The sequence below is a fragment of the Vidua chalybeata genome, chromosome 10 (genome assembly GCF_026979565.1).
Source record: "Vidua chalybeata isolate OUT-0048 chromosome 10, bVidCha1 merged haplotype, whole genome shotgun sequence".
NCBI lineage: Eukaryota > Metazoa > Chordata > Aves > Passeriformes > Viduidae > Vidua > Vidua chalybeata.
This window is the reverse complement of record NC_071539.1, coordinates 21,283,635-21,300,435: the sequence shown is the minus strand read 5'-3', so window position 1 is coordinate 21,300,435 and position 16,801 is coordinate 21,283,635. Positions and strand designations below refer to the sequence as shown.

General features: G+C 46.4%; 1 protein-coding gene across 1 annotated transcript in view; it reads right to left on the bottom strand.

Annotated features, from left to right (window-relative positions):
• Positions 1 to 1,468: 1,468 nt before the first annotated feature.
• Positions 1,469 to 16,801, bottom strand: part of RYK (receptor like tyrosine kinase) — a 55,315-nt gene continuing 39,982 nt past the window's right edge. Inside the window, exons 10-15 of the mRNA XM_053951429.1 lie at positions 11,530 to 11,599; positions 9,961 to 10,093; positions 9,065 to 9,174; positions 6,966 to 7,125; positions 3,423 to 3,559; positions 1,469 to 2,501 (exon numbers count right to left, since the gene is read on the bottom strand). Of these exons, the coding sequence (XP_053807404.1) occupies positions 2,390 to 2,501; positions 3,423 to 3,559; positions 6,966 to 7,125; positions 9,065 to 9,174; positions 9,961 to 10,093; positions 11,530 to 11,599 (722 nt within the window). The 3' untranslated portion in view covers positions 1,469 to 2,389. The remainder of the gene's footprint in view (positions 2,502 to 3,422; positions 3,560 to 6,965; positions 7,126 to 9,064; positions 9,175 to 9,960; positions 10,094 to 11,529; positions 11,600 to 16,801) is intronic.

Here is a 16,801-nt window from a genome sequence, read left to right as displayed (position 1 = left end):
GATGAACCCTGATTAAATGAAAGCAAATTTCCAAAATGAAGAGTTGTATCTGTAGCCTAACCCATGGTGAACCACTTCCCAGCCTCTGTGGATGAAGGCTGGGGAGAAGCAGCCTAGGGAAGGGAAAGCTGACGTGCTTCCCGCTCCCACAGCTCCGAGTCGAGCAGGTTCAGGTGCAGCACATCCCTGAGCCATGTCCAGCCCACCGTGGTCAGATGTCACCTGTGACAGCCCTGGGGTGTGAGCAGAACTTGCACAATGCACATCCTGTGGGCATGTGACTCTGCCCTGGGCACACAGAAGAGGTGGATCATTTTCACCCTGGGCTGTTCTCCAACCTCACTTTCAGAGCTGTGATCTCTGCAGATCCTGTTGGAACACCGACCTGGATGTCAGGAACTGCCACTGCTGACTTCAACACCCACGTCACCACCAAGTCCTGCCACTGGTACCAGTTCCCCAGGTCAGAATGGAGAGACCACACACCCAAGGCCCTGCTGCTATCCCCAGACTCAGCCACTCCAAACTCAACCAAACAAAACCAGTTCCAATTCTGTCAGGCAAGCACAGCCCATCACAACATGCCCAAACTTGAGCCAGCAGGAGAATTTCCTTCCAGGATAAAGCAAGACTTGGGTCAGTGGCCACAGGTAACAAACCCTGGAGTACAGACAGGAAAGCTCTGGCGTTTTGAGGGGCACAGACCACACAAGGCTCTGCCTCATGTGACACTAATTAGAGAAGATTAATCTTCTTCAGCAAGGCTCACAACTCTGGAAAGAACAGAAGCTGCACATCTGCATGACCCAGCCAAATCCAGCTGCTCGTACTTGCACAGCAGTCTCCTAAAATGCTCCGATGGCTCTGGAGCCTGTCAGGGCAGTATCCCACCCCTGCAGCTGCACAAACACTCAAGGCAGCGGGTGCTCAGCTGTAGATGGTGAGAGACAGAAGGCAACTTTTCATGTCCCACACTGTGCTGAAGCACAACTTTCCTTGGGGTACCACCAGGCAGAGGATGCAGCCTACAGTTCACCACGAGAACCAGGAGCTACCCTGCAAGTAACTTTGTTACATATAGAGAAAGCCTGAATCTGTCGCCCTGGTTATCAAGAGTTTTCTAAAGCCTTCTGAGTTTACATTCTTGTAGAGAACTTTCTCACACAACTTTCTGTAAACTCAGAAGGCTTTAGAAAACTCTTGATAACCAGGGCGACATGAATCTATCACACATTTTGCTGAAAAAACACGTTCAGTCCTCTTAAGCAATGTTCAACTCAAAACAGCCCGGGGTTGGAATGGATCTCTGGGTTAAGGAAGGCAGCAGGATAATACTTGGAGTCTCAGGGACCAGTTCCACTGGAAGGCAGGTAATCCCCCTTCTCTTCCTGCCAATTCCAACCTAACCACCACCAACCTGCACAATCCACACACAGGGCAAGGTGAGGGACCAAGCTTTCACGTTAGGTGTAATAGAAAAACATTCTTTACTCTGCAAGTGTCTTTACAAATATATATTTATATATTTAAGCCCATTTCAGGCCATAAAAGCCCATAAAAAACAACTAGTACCTTTTTGAACAAGAGAAACTGTGGGGCAGAAGCCTGAGGTGACAGACTCCCACACAAGGACTGCTCTGGCGCTTCTCTGAAGGCCTTTAGTTAGCACATAAAACCATCTCAAAAATCCTTTGATGTGAAAGGAGGGGCACCATTCTTACCCCACTTTCACCACTCTGTATGAGGTAAACTGGGATCACTTTTACATCATCGCTTTAGAAAGGAGATGTTGTATCCTGAAGACCAGCTTTTCCAAAGAATATTTGTGAATGGGTTAAAAAGGTAAGATGTGTGGATCCAACCATAATGTGCTGTTGTCTCAAAATAGAAGAAGTTGATACTAAAAAGCTATTCCAGATACATACAAGTACAAACACTAGAGCTGGTCAGAAAGATTCAGTTTCAACATTTTGTTAAAAGCAGGGAAAATTTTCTGCAGTGCGTTTTTTTCATTTCCCCTCTCCTCACTTTTCTACCAGTTCCATAAACCCTTCTGAAAAAAATCATGTGTCTGCTGTCAGAGTGCAAAGTCCATCCAAATCTCATGTTTCAGTTCACTATCTCTACACTTTACAAATCCTGATGGCAAACCAAAAAGTCTCAATTTAACTTAGCAAAAGTGATATCTAGAAAATATTCAACACCAAGAGGTCTTACAAAAAAACTTGAGACTACTAAGGCATTCTAAGGCACAGTGTTTTGGAAGAAGTGCTTTCTCCCTGTAGTGTTGCTTTATACACATCACGTGTGCGAGTCCGAGGGATGCGTGGAGCTGCAGATGGATGCCATGGCTTCTCCCAAGCAGGGAATTCCATCTTCTGCTGCTGTTTCAGACGTAGGCTCCCAACGCTGCATGAAATTCAGTGAGACATTGCACCAGCTGCTGAAACTTGGGTCTCTCCTCAGGATCTAGGGCCCAACAGCAGGCCATCACAGCAAACCTGCAACACAGAGGCACATGGAGCACAGGGAAGCCCCGTCAGGCAGGCAAACACAGCCCCAGCCTGAAAAGCAAAACAGCATCTGGCACTGGGAAACTGCCTGAGCAACCAGAGAGAGACAAGGAGCTCTGGACCTTATGGTTCATAATGCTGAACAGCTCCTTCCAAGGATGGACACCTGGAATGATGAGCAAAGGGGCTGTCACCAGAGGTCCTGGCTCAATTTAGGACATAACCCATGGCAATCCAGGAAGGAGCAATACACAGCTCACTGGAAATTGCTCAACTGCTATAAAAGCATGGAATGGTTTGGGATGGAAGGGACCTTGAAGATTATCCAGTCCCACCCCCTGCCAGGGGCAGGGACACTATCTCAGGGTGCTCCAAGCCTGTCTAACCTGGCCTGGAACACTTCCAGGGATCCAGGGGCAGCCACAGCCTCTCTGGGCAACCTGTGCCAGGGCCTGACCTCCCTCACAGGGAGGAATTCCTTCCCAATATCCCATCTAACCCTGCCCCCTGGCAGTGGGGATTCCCCCTTGTCCTGTCACTCTACCCCTTGTCCCAAGTCCCTCTCCAGCTCTCCTGGAGCCTGTTTAGGCACTGGAAGTGGCTCTAAGGTCTCCCTGGAGCCTTCTCTGGTCCAGGCTGAACACGCCCAGACTGTCTCCAGAGCAGAGGGGGCTCCAGTCATCAGAGTATCTCCATGGCCTCCTCTGGACTCGCTCCATCAGCTCCACTTCCTTCTGATGCTGGGGACCCCAGAGCCAGAGTTCCATGAGCAATGTTTACCCCAGGGTTTGTCTGACAGGCAGAACAAACAGGCAAGGAAAGGCAGCCCTGGCTCTCTCTTTGGGCAGCCTGGCTTAACACCCCAAGCACAAAGCAGCACCTTTCTCCTTCCCCAGCAGAGGCACTCACAGTTCATCGGGGCAGTTGATGGGCTGAGCTATTCGATAGCCATCCTTTAAATAAGCTGCCATCTCAAAGGGGTCGATGTCCACGTAGGGGGTCTGTCCCAGGGTCATCAGCTCCCACAGCGTCACCCCAAAGGCCCACTGCAAAGGAACAGTGCAGGCATTAACACAACATCCTGAACCCCCAGAGCTCCTCCAGCCAGGGCACAACATCAGCTGTAAGGAAGATCACACACAGTAAGGAAGCTTTACATAAACGCTCTTATATAACCAAATTCAACATGTCTTGAATTGGGCTAATGAAAAATCACAGAACTGGTGATAAATTGTCCAGAGAAGCTGTGGCTGCCCCTGGATCCCTGGAAGTGTCCAAGGCCAGGCTGGACAGGGCTTGGAGCAACCTGGGATAATGGAAGGTGTCCCTGCCCATGGCTGGGAGTAGGATCCAGATGGTCTTAAGGTTCCTCCCAACACAAACCAACATGTGATTCTACAAAGTCGAACTAAACTTAAAATCTTACTGCACTAAGATATCAGTGCTTAAAAATCATGCATTTTTAAACATGAAATTACAGAACACCTACATCTAAACAATCCTGAACACTGAATGATTGTCTCATAGAAAACTGTCATTTACTTTTTTACATTTTTTTACTTCTTTAAAATGCCTCAAAATCCTCAAAAAAGTCTGCAAAATTCAAAGGATCAGAAATGAAATTATAATTTTTTTTTATTCCAAATCCTCTGCATATTTGGAGAGTATGCTCAGGAATAGGACTCAGGAAAAAAAAAAGAGATTTCATCTCAGTAAACCTGACAGCTTGATCAGCATTCAACACATTCAGCTGGCAACCCTTGCCAGAAGGAGCTTAAAGTGATGAAAAATCCATCTATGAATCCAAACACAAGCTGAGTACAAGGAAAATTATTTATTATCTGGTATCCAGAGACCCAGGAGACCAGAGATGGGGCTGATACTGCACGCTCGTGAATCACTACTCAAGTTACACATCATCATTCCTTAAAAAGGGGCAGAATCATGCAAGACTCACAGGATTCTTGTTTTAATTAAGAGAAATCCCACCACTGCCTTAGGGAAGGGGTATTTTCAGGTGGGAAGGGCAGAGAAGGGCAGGGGCACAGATGTGGCCCCGCTCCAAACAGCCACCGAAGGAAAATAAAGTCCCTTTTTAGCTGCAGTGGAGAAGAGTGCTGAGGCACAAGGGTGGTCAGGAAGATGAGCTAGAGAGTGATTCAAGCAAAACCACTCTGGGAATACAGCTGTTCTAATTCCATAGGTAGCTGCATAAAAATGGCATGAAGAGATGCAGAGTTTCATGTCCAACAGCACGAAAAGCACGGAATTAAGATTCAGCAGGAATCGTGGTTTGTTTTCCTACACTCTGGCTGACTGATAGAGCTGTTGGCAGGGGAGCAACATATTATTGGGAAAGTTTCAAACCAGCGAACACATTTGAAAGAAAGTCATCCAAAAAGCAAGCCTGGAACACATCCCATGGCATCTCTGCACACACAGGCACTGTTTGTACCAGACCTCATCACCAGTTCCCTGTTACACGCAATGGATCACTGGGTTTGTTCCCACCAAACCCACAAAAACATCTGACATCAGCTTTTTGTGAAAGGAGTCCAGGTAGATGCAAAGCTGATATTTAGGGCACATGGTGTTTTCTACACCCAGAAAAACTGTTCACTTTTGAACTCTACAAAACTCAGATGGCCACGTGTCTGCAGTTAGGATTGTGTGTTAAAAGGTGGGTGGCGTTTGTCCCTAAGCAATGAAAAAAGGACTTCTAGTTGAAATGGGCTGGCAGAGATGCTGAATTGCACTGGAGTTTTCAAAAATGGTTACAATAATGAGATTTATTCATCCTAATAAAAATCCACATCTCATTGCTGCTGTTACATAAGCTTTGATTTCTCAGTTCTTATGAACAGTAATTGCTTTCATGTCCCAGATTTTTTTTTTAAAGTAAAAATAAAAAAAACCACCATTTGATTAAGTTCATTTAGCTCTCTAAAAACATGCTTTTATAGGCAACTTCCATTTCCTCTTCTGTCTTCAAGTTTGGTATAACACAAACCCCCATGTGTTTTCCAATGAATACACATGTGGAGCACAACTGGTACCTTCCCTTCCTTCCTTCTTTTTCTTGTTCACATGGCTGCAGCACTAGTACAGAGACCACGGAGGAAAATAACCAACCAGAACTTCTCTAAAGTTTCCCAAAGTGGCACCAGACCACTATCCTGGATGGGATGCATCTGAGGGAACAGGCTGAGGTCACTGCAACAGTGTGCTTATCTCTGAAAGGTCACCTCAGCTGGGAGAGGTTCCTGGCCACTGGAACGAGGGCATCCTCTGGAACAGCTGGGATTTGGGGGACTATGGGCCACACAGTCAAACACCAGCTCCTGCTAATGTTAGGGAGCTCATTATCCTGGAGCTCACTCCCATGTCAGTGAAGCACAGGGATGTCTGGGAACAGCCAATGTGGATTTATCATTTATCTGTGCCTGACCAGATCTGTGCTGAGCAGACAGAGCACAAGGTGAATAATGGTTGTCCACCTTGACTTCTAGAGGGTGCTGGGGCACTGAACAGGATCCCCAAGGAATGGGTACGGCCCCAAGGCTGCCAGAGCTCCAGGAGCATTTGGGATTGTTCAGGTGTCCTGCGCAGGGCCAGGAGCTGGATTGGATGATCCTGTGGGTCCCTTCCAAGTTGGGATATTTTATGAAAAGCAGACTCGTCCCAGTGCAGCTGCCTGAACTTGACTATGTTCCCTGCCAGTGCTCCCAAGGGAACAGGGAGCAAGGGACACTTCTGCTGTGCACGAAGGGCCTGACTGACCCCTGAACCATTTACCACGAGCAGCTGATGCAGGAGTGGGAGTAGAGATGCTGCTCTGAACAAGCCACTGTTATCTATCCAGTGCCATGATCCCCTGCCTCCAGCTCTGGGGTCCCCAACACCAGAAGGATGTTGGAGCTGCTGGAGCGAGTCCAGAGGAGGCCACAGAAATGCTCCAAGGGCTGAAGCATCTCTGCTCTGGAGCCAGGCTGGGAGAACTCAGGGGTTTACCTGCAGAAGAGAAGGCTCCAGGGAGACATCACAGCACCTTCTGATGCATAAAGGGGCTCCAGGAGAGCTGGAGAGGAACTGTGAACAAGGGATGGAAGGACAAGACAAGGGGGAATGGCTGCACACTGACAGAGGGCAGCATTAGATGGGATATTTGGAAGAAACTCTTCCCTGTGAGGGTAGTGAGGGCCTGGCACAGGTTGCCCAGAGAAGCTGTGGCTGCCCCTGGATGTGTTCCAGGCCAGGCTGGACAGGTCTTGGAGCAAGCTGGGACAGTGGAAAGTGTCCCTGTCCATGGCAGGGGGTGGAATTAAATGGGCTTTAAAGGTCCCTTTCAATCCAAATTATTCTGGGATTCTGTGATTCTCCAACAGCTGAGAAAAGAGAAAAATGTCAACAAAACACATTTCTAAAATGTAAGAGGGGGGAAAAAAACCTCACCACATCACTAGCACTGGAAAATTCGTTGTTCACCAGGCTTTCCAGAGCCATCCAGCGGACTGGTCTGTTCTCGTTGTCCCCCAGGCAGTGGTAGTCCATGGGGAACAGGTCCCGCGACAGCGCGTTGTCAGTGATCTTCACCTGCAGGCCGTCGTCGATGCTGGGGCACAGAGAACAGCAGGTTCAGCAAGCCCACAGCAAACAGCTCTGCCCAGCCCTAAGGTCCACACTCAGCATCTAACTGGGCACTGCTACTCCACATCTCAAGCACTGGCACTCTCCTGCATCAAGACACACTTGTTCTGTGATTAGCAAATATTATCACAGCACCAATTTATTCTGTGCCAACTGATAAGTGCTAGAAAAATCAGCAGGCTTGATTAAACAAAACCAAACACAAGTGCAAAAAAAATACTGTTAAAGCAAACAAGTAACTGCCTCAAGTTACTCCTGCTCTTTTGGAGATCCACTACCAGAGCAAATAAGCACTTTGTAGCTCTAGTACCTGTGTGGCAATAATGAGGCAAAGATCTAAGCAAAGAGCCAGTAATTCCTTTAAAGCAACCAGTACCCTTTGTGGTCCAGAAGCATGTCTCTAATTGAGCCATCTGAAAAACTGTTTATTCCCTCCACAACAGATACTGATGCTTGTCAGAAGTAGGGTACTAAGGGAAACTTCCTTTAATCAAGAAAAGATGACTCCAAACACCACAGAGAATTTGCTCCCTCTGGGATGTGATTCAAACTCTTGAACGTAAAACTGTGTGTAATAAAGTTCAGTGTTCTCATAAACAGCTGATTTCAGACTATGGCAAAGATGTTGGCTTCAACATTGTATGACAAAAATACAGAAGGAACACTGGGGTGGGGGTGTTGCAACAAACTGGTTTTTGTTGTCTTCTCATCTTGCCAATTATTTACTCAATTGGTTTTTGTTGTCTTCTCATCTTGCCAATTATTTACTCATTTTGATGAGAAAAATGAAATATAAATGCTCTGTTTCCCTCTTTACTATCTCAGATACCTATTTATTTATTTTATTTCTATGCACTTTCAGGCCAGTTCATTATCCTCAAAATTTACACAACAGGAAATTTCCTATCTAGTAATTTTAAGAGTTCAGAGAAATTCCTAGAAAACATCTTTGAAAACAAATTCAATGCAAAGCACAATTCCCCAGCAATTTGACAGTCCTGACTTGTGTAATTCTCATGTCCACTGTAATTGGACTGGCTGTGCCATGAGCACATGAGACCACAAGCATTTCCTCCCTTAAACCTGCCAAGATCACTGGAATCTTGGCTCCCTTCCCAAAATTAGGACATGGGTCTGATGCACTTCCCAGCTTTTCACCACCCAGAGCAAACCTGGGGAACAAAGAGGGGCTGGTGGAACAAGGTCCTTCAGGGGACCTTGGTTACTGGCACCTCTTTCTCTTTCCAGACATAAAGCTCCAGGTGATGTCCCTGATGTTTGTGATCTCTGTCTCCTGTGGTCCCACTTCCTCCTCAGTGTGCTCAGCAGTGAGGAAAAGCAATAGAAATTAGGAACAGGATCTGTCAGGAACCCCATCACACTGAGCATCCTTACGGGGCACAAGAGCAGAGATGGCGGTCACTGAGTGATTGGGCTCCTAGAAGGCCACCAAACACCTCCACCTCTACATTTTGGAGTGTGTTCCAGCCTGAAGATGGTCTCAACCCCCACTCTGGCATTCCTGCCATTCCATTTGTATCTATCCATCATTTGGCAACTAAGAAATCTACCAATGAACAAAGTCTTTAACTCCGTTTTTAAGGAGAAAAAATGAAGAAAACCAACTTCAAACAGAAATCTGTCTATAGATAAACTGTCCAAGATATTCCAAGTTTTTATTAAAGTTGAAGGGAAGTTTTAATTCTTTTCAAGCCTTTGAAAAAGTGACAGAGAAACCCAGCTGAAGCATTCACAGAGAGGATGTTCTGCATTCTTTAGAACCGTGATTCCTGGTTCCCCTTGCTTTGCAGAAAAACAACTTCACTGACTAAACCAGTGACCCCAACCCTGCATTCTGAAGGAGAGCTCAGGCTGAGTGCAGCTGCAGAGGGGACAGTACTTACACACAGTTCCTCGCAGCCAGGTCTTTGTGGATGACCTCCCTCCTGGCCAGGTAGCTCATCCCACAGGCGATCTGGATGGCCATATGTACCAGATCCTGCTGGGAAATCGCCTGCAAGAGCCCAGAGCAGCAGCCATCAGCCCCTTCAGCCCAGTACCTGCAGGGTTACTGGGTTTGCTGTATCCCAGTGCCCCCTCCCCTTCCAGTCCCCACAGACACAACCACCTATGGGCACTCATCATGGTGCCCTACTCTAAATTTTAACTTCTTTTTTTGACGTGTCAAGGGAAAATACTTACATCTTGCAAGTGCCTCACTCTTTGTACCTACTTTTCCTTTGACTGGAAGTGGACATAGGCAAAAATGGTCCATTTTGCCCCTTCCCATACCTTTTTCACTTTGTTTCCCTGGAATCCAGCTAAATTCCAGGCAGCAGCACAGTCAAAATCCTTGTTGCTTTCCAAAACCAGTATCAAAGGCTGTTGCTTCAGCTCCTTTTGCAACTTCACAGTCCCATCATAATTAAAATCTTGCCTGTATTTATAGCTTGGCATACCAAAAGTAATATTAGTAAATCTGAAATTCCTCCATACAAGATTTCCCTTAATTTCATCCACAATTTTCTCTATTTGTGGATATAATTTTAGGATGCATTGATTGAGCTCGTGCCATAATGAGAGGTGACAGCTTCCTGCCCTCTGAACACCCAGAATAAACAGCCAGGAATGCTTTCCTAGTGGGAAACAAGGCAAACACTTGCTGGGCAGGCACCTCTGCAGCTCTCCTGCCATCACACTGAACAGGAGAGTGCCACAACCATTCCTCTGGTGGCACAGACTCAGGTGCCAGAGCAAAAGGAGGTTTAATGGGCACAAAGTCCCACATGCCCGAGGGTACCTGAGGATTGTTGGCCTCCACCAATTTGCACTGTCGCAGGAAGAGTTTAAGGTTCCCCCAGTTCATGTAGGGCAGCAGCACCATTGGTTTCTCTCCCTCCTCTATACAGACATGAGTGATAGGCAGCAGATTCCTGGAAGACAGAGAAATTCCTAATGTTATGGAACTGAAATTTGATAAAAATACTTTTGATTCCTAAACACAGCAATAAAATTAATTCATCATGGAAGAAAAGCATTTGATCTTGTGTTAGGAGTTGCAGAGGATGAGGTGTCCAAATAACTGAAGCCCTAGACAGTACTACTTTTAATGAATGAAATATTTGACTATTTTCCTGTTATGAAGAACCCTCCAAATGTTTTCACTTGGTCCAAGAAGGCTGACATAAATTGTTGTGAATACAAGTGATACACAGAAGTGCTACATCCTAAACTGGGAGGTGCAGCATTCTAAATCAACTACAGCTATAAAATACATACTTCCATTACAGCAGTTTAAAAAAAAAAAAAAAAAAAAGTCAGAACAACATGTTTGATCTGCTGCAAAGTGACAGAACAGAAAATTTTAGCTCTGAATCAGCCTCTTTAAGGGTCTTTCCAAGCCTTTTGTGGCTCAGGTAACCCCCATGCTGCAGTGTCTCTGCACATCTTCCTTAGAAGAAATATAATATATAATATTATATATATCAATATGTAAATTCACAGAAACTTAAAACCAAACTGGACACAGCTTCATTAGTCTTTCCATTAGCCACTTTTTAAAATATCTGTATTTTCCATTGAAAACCATTAGCAAAGTCACCAAAGACTTACAATTGTTTTTAATTTTGAATTTTCTTACTCTTTCCTGAAAATTTCTCCCAGTCAGATTTCACATCCATGAGCTCTGGAGACCCATGAAGGTCCCAGCCTCAGAAGCAGTGTAGGGAAAAAAAGCATTTTGGACTTTTTAAAAAAAGTTTGACTTATAATAGGGAGGACAACAGCTCATTTGGAATGATGAGAGCAGGGCAGGCTCATTTTGTTTCTATTTTACGTATGTTTCACCAAAAACCTGCTACTCCTGTATTTTAAGGTCTTTATTATATAAGGCTGGGAACATCCTGGAGAAGGCTCCAGGGAGACCTCAGAGCCTTTTCCAGCGCCTAAAGTGCTCCAGGAGAGCTGGAGAGGGACTTGGGACAAGGGCCTGGAGTGACAGCACAAGGGGGAATGGCTTCCCACTGCCGGAGGACAGAGATGGATGGGATATTGGGAAGGAATTGTTCACTGTGAGCGTGGTGAGGCCCTGGCACAGGGTGCCCAGAGAAGCTGTGGCTGCCCCATTGCTACAAGTGCTCCAGGCCAGGTTGGATGGGGCTTGGAGCAGCCTGGGATAGTGGAAGGTGTTCCTGCCCCTGGCAGAGATGAGCTTTAAGGTCCCTTCCCACCCAAACCACCCTGGCATTCCGTGATTCTACAGAAGTGTTGCTGAATTCCCAACAAAGAGCTCCCTCTCCGCTGGGAGCTTTAGCTCAGGTACTTCCACCTCACAGTGACATGGATTTGTCACCAGCCCTGTGTGCCCTACCTGTGGTGAAGCCCTCTGAGTTTACAGCTTTCCGTCAGCATCATTGTCACCTGCACCTCTGAGGCTTGATCTGAGGGAAAAAGGAACCACAGATAAACTTTGGAAACAAACCAACATATTAATTAAAATTCAGTCCAGATCTGCAAGTTATTTAAGGTCACTTGAGCACGAAAAGAACTTGGTTGCCTCCTTTCTTAAAATGGCACTTACAAAAAGCCCTGAAATTCAAGGCCAAGTTCTGAGGCTCATTTCTGCTTAAAGGAGTGGGGTGAAGCCCAGAAAGGAAATCAAGCACATTCCAGGGGCTGACAGACTGTGGTTCTGCACTTCCTGACAGCTTCTGGGCAGGCACAAGCCAGCTGCACTGGGCAGTGTGGTCCCATCCTACACAGGACTGGTGCCCACGGAAGAAGTGGGATGTGCCAAATGCTTCCCAAGCACGAATGTGCTCCAAGGACACCGCTTTGCTGCTGAGTTACCACTCCAGGTACAGTGGTGTTTACTGCCACATGGCTGAAGGCTGTTTATGTCTAGCTTTACTTATTTCCTTACTCTCTGCTTGACACACTTGACTCTTGGTAACCTTAGAACTGTTTGCTGTTCTCTCCCCCGCTTTTCAAAATAAATAAATAAATAAATACAACCACTGCTGCCAGCTAAAATTCAGGCACCTGAAGTCCAACCATTCCAGTAACCCAAAGCAATCAGAGTGTCCACTGGGCAGAAGCACAGGTGGTGCCTGGAACCCCTTTCCCACCACTCTTTGTGTATTTGGGGGTTTCCCCCCCCCCCTTGGTGGCAAGAACCTCCAGGGAATTTTAAGGAGACATCAACGAGAGCACTCCCAATCCCACCCTCCTCGCACCTGGGAGCATTTTCTGTGTCTCCCTCGTGCTGGGACTAGTTCTGGCAGGGAGCTGGCACAGGAGAGCTGAGCACAGCCCAAGGAGCTCTCCTTGCTGCACTAGAGGGAATTTACACGTCATGGATGAGTCAAGTCAAGGTTTTACTGCCCTGGGAGGAAGAATGGGCAAGAAATCCTCTGCTCTCTTCCCTCCTCCAAGGTCTGATCCTGCTCCTGTACAGCCCTGACACCCTTTCCTAACTGAGTCTGAGCCCTGCAAAAGAAAACGTGACTCTGGCTGAGTGAAGAGTGATGGGAGCACTCTGGAGAAGATCAGAGGTGCCACTAAATTAGTGACAATTATGGCTGTGGTATATTACAGGATATATATATATATATATATAAAAATAAAATAAGTCAGTGCTTTTGGGCCCATCACTACAAGGACATCGAGGGGCTGGAGCGTGTCCAGGGAAGGGAATGGAGCTGGATTAGGGGCTGGAGCACCAGGAGAGGCTGAGGAAGCTGGGAAAGGGGCTCAGCCTGGAGAAAAGGAGGCTCAGGGGGAACCTTCTGGCTCTGCACAACTCCCTGAGAGGAGGGAGCAGCTGGGGGAATCGGGCTCTGCTCCCAGGGAACAGGGACGGGATGAGAGGGAACAGCTTTAAATAGCACCAGAGGAGGTTCAAACTGGATATTGGGGAATATTTATTGATAGAAAGGATGGGCAGACATTGGAACAGGCTGCCTGGGGCAGTGGTTGAAGATTTAAATCTGGAGGGGTTTAAATCTGTGTGGGTGAGGCACTTTGAGTGGTGGTCTTGACAGCACTGGGGGAATGGTTGGACTCGATGGTCTTGGAGGGTTTTTCCAACAAAATCAAATCTATGATTCCCTTCTATTTGATAACAACTCTGTATGTGGGGATGGTAGGAACAGGTTCTTGCAGTGCAGGAGACACTGAAGCCATGGCCAGCTGAAGTCTCTGGTCTGCACTCCAACAGAAGCATGAGAAAGAGAAGGTCCTACCCCTGTGGGCTGGACACTTGATAAATTTGCTTGTGTACAACACAGATGAAAAAGGCTTGGAAAGAGGAAAGAAAAACCAAGATCCTACATTAAAACAAAGTTACACAGCCTTGAATGACTGAATCAGGCAGTTCTAAAAGCCAGCATTAAAAAGGGAGGTGGAAAAGCAGATTCTGAGAAGTCAGAGGAGCAGGTTACCTGTACAGAGCTTCAGGTGTAACAGCAGTAATTACAGGGCCCAAAGACCTCAACCTCTTCACCCAGCACATGATGAAGGGAGGAAAGAAATTCCTGGGTGTGAGTTTAAGCTGATTAACTCCTCACACACTCTCTGGCCCTGTGCTTGCTGAACTGGTTTGCTTTTAATTATAAGAGCCACCAAGCAATAATTTGAAGCTTTAAATCAGAGACTGTTTAAGAGTGGATTTCAGATCTACAGAACGAGTCAGGCTGGTTTGGACAATGCACCCATTCATCTCCTCATGGTGACTCTTCTGCCAAAGCCTTTCCCTTTCCAGCACTCAGGGAAGTTTCCAGCAGGTCACTGTGACGTTCTGTTGTTTTCTCTCCACGTTATAGTGGTTGATCCAAAAGGATGATTGACTCCCAGGCAAGTATATACGGAAACTGAAATCTTATCTTGTGAAACAGTCCCACCATCCATATTGTGTTTGCTTATCAATATTATTTCCTTGTTTTCTGCATGGCAAAAAACTTACCCAACACCAACAAATTCAACAGACTCAGAACAAACAATAGTGTTCATGGCTAATCCTCCCCTAAGTTGAGACCAGTGCCAATTTAGAACCACCACACAATTTGATTATTGTGGGTTTGTACTAGATATAATTCAAAACACAATATTAATCACCACTTCTTGGAGTGATTCTTGTCAAAAGGGAGAAAAGAACACCAAAATACTGCTACTGCAACAGTCCCCACTGGAATCAAGCTTCCTTTTAAGGCCATTTTCATCAGTTACAAAGGAAAAAGTTCAGTTAAACAAACTCTGTCACATTTAGTAGACTATAACCACTTTTGAGCAAGCAACACACACATCTTCACAGACCAGGACGAAGGTGATTTTGGCATTATTACATTTTTTTTGTTGTGAGGGCTCGGTGAATCTGAGCATCCTGTACTAAAAACCCTTGAAACCAATCCAGCAAACCCACCATTTCTAGTTTTGATAAGAGAAACAAATCTTGCTGAGATCTTTTCCAAGCACATAGTGAGATGAATTCTACAGATTTCATCTTCCTGCGTGGGCCAGTGTGTAATCCCAAATTCCCCAAACTGTGTCAATCCCCGAGTGCTACACGTAAGCACACACACCTTGTTTTCTTCTCAGAGCTGTTTGTGCAGCCACTCAAACGAAACAGGGGGAGGATCCTGTCAAACCCACGGGATGCCCACGGGCTTTTGTGGCTCCTTTTGTCTGCCCCGGATCCGTGAAGTTGTCGGATAGGAGCACAGCCACACACACAGCTACAGAGGGGAGAGGGGGACAAAGCCTCCCACAGAGCCAGAAACCTCTGAAATTACAACACCTACTTGGAGACACAACTGAGGAGGTCACAGTCTCCCATTTATTAAATCTGGGCACCAGGAACAGCCCTGAATTTAAGTTGAGTGCTCCAGGGCAAGGCAACAAGGGCTCATTGCAAACTTCCTTAAAGCCCTGAAAAAAGCTGAACTGAGGAATTACCATTATTTGTGATTAAGAACATGTCAGTGCTCAGCCATGAATGGAGTTGCAGTTGGATAGTCATGAGGAGCAGCCAGATTTCCATAAGGTGATCATGCACCAACAGCTGAGAAACCAAAGAGCAGCAACTTCAGGGAAGTTCAGAGGAAGATTTAACACCCAGAAATATTCCAGATGCTCAGTTAGGACCAAAAATGTCCAACTTTCAAAAGGTGCTTAAAACCAAGACTGAGATAGATGTAAATGCATTCCAGAGAGGAAGATGCTCTCCAAGCCCTGGTTCTATCCAGAAGCCTGGCTGTGAAAGCCTGCCCCGAGGCCCAGGGCAAGAACAAGGCAGGATTCCAAGCTCTGATGGAGCTGCAGGTTTACCTCCTGATATCACAGGATTTGTATGCACCCAAGCACAATGGGGCTCTTGGCATTGCTGGTTTTACAGAAGAGGCTGATCCCTCTGTGCTGGGATGTGCTGGGGCCCTGCCTAGTTCACGGGGAGAAAAAACACCTATTCCACTTTTACCAACTTCTTAAAATCCAGCTGCAAAAATGTATTTTAAAATCTTTGTTCATTATCATTCGTCGATCACATGAATCATCAGGTGAAAAGAACTTGGGGAAGTTCTGTGATGACACTAAACTGAAGGGGATTGCCTGCTCTGAGACCAGGCACTCATCAGCTCCGGGGCACCAGGCTCTGCCTCACCAGGATAAGTCTCTCCACACCCCAAAGGACACAGCAGAGATGAGAAGCAGCAATTACCTGGATATTGCAGTGGGGAACTGATTAGCTGGATGTTTTCATGAGTCACTTTGTAAGGCAGACCTCCCAGAACCTCAAAATTGCACAGTAGAGCTTAAGTAGGACCACAGAATCCTTTAGGTTGGAAAAGCCCTCCAAGATCAAGTCCACTCATTCCTCCAGCACTGCCAAAGCCACTCCTAACCCACGTCCCCAAGTGCCACATTCACACATCTGTTAAATCCCTTCAGGAATGGGGACTCCACCACTGCTCTGGGCAGCTGTGCCAGGGCTGGACAGCCCTTTCTGGGAAGAATTTTTCCCTAATATCCAACCTAAACTTCCCCTGGGGCAACTTGAGGCAATTTCTTCTTGTCCTGTACCCTATTCCCTGGGAGAACAGATTGACACCCACCTCACCACAACCCCCTCTCAGGCAGCATAACAATTTGAGAGACTTCTGAATGTAGAATGGTCACTGAAATCTGTTTCTTCAGAAGACAAAGCAGAAAACCCATGTAACCACAGGCTTCAAAACTGAACTGAGTCACATTTGAACTCTCTCACAGCCTGCCACAGGCAGTAACAGCAGATTCTCTCAAGATTCCTTCTCAGAAGCAGCTCTGCAAATGCTACAGCCAGGAGCTCCAAGGCTCCTGATGAATGTTTCCAACCTCAGTATTTAAGAATATGTTTTACCTGCAGCTTTTCTCATCTTTGGACCATTTGTAACGGCTTGTTCCCGTCTGGACTTCCTCCTGCTTCATATTGCAAGGTAATGCTCCCCCACATCACAACACTTACACAGCCCATTTTCTACACACCTGCCTGTTTTCACAAGCTTCTATTGCCATTATTTTTCAACCTTGTAGACTTTGCCCAATATCCCATGACAAAGTGCACAAGCTCCAGTTATTGAAGGCTGACAGCCACACAGGCAGGCACAGCCGTC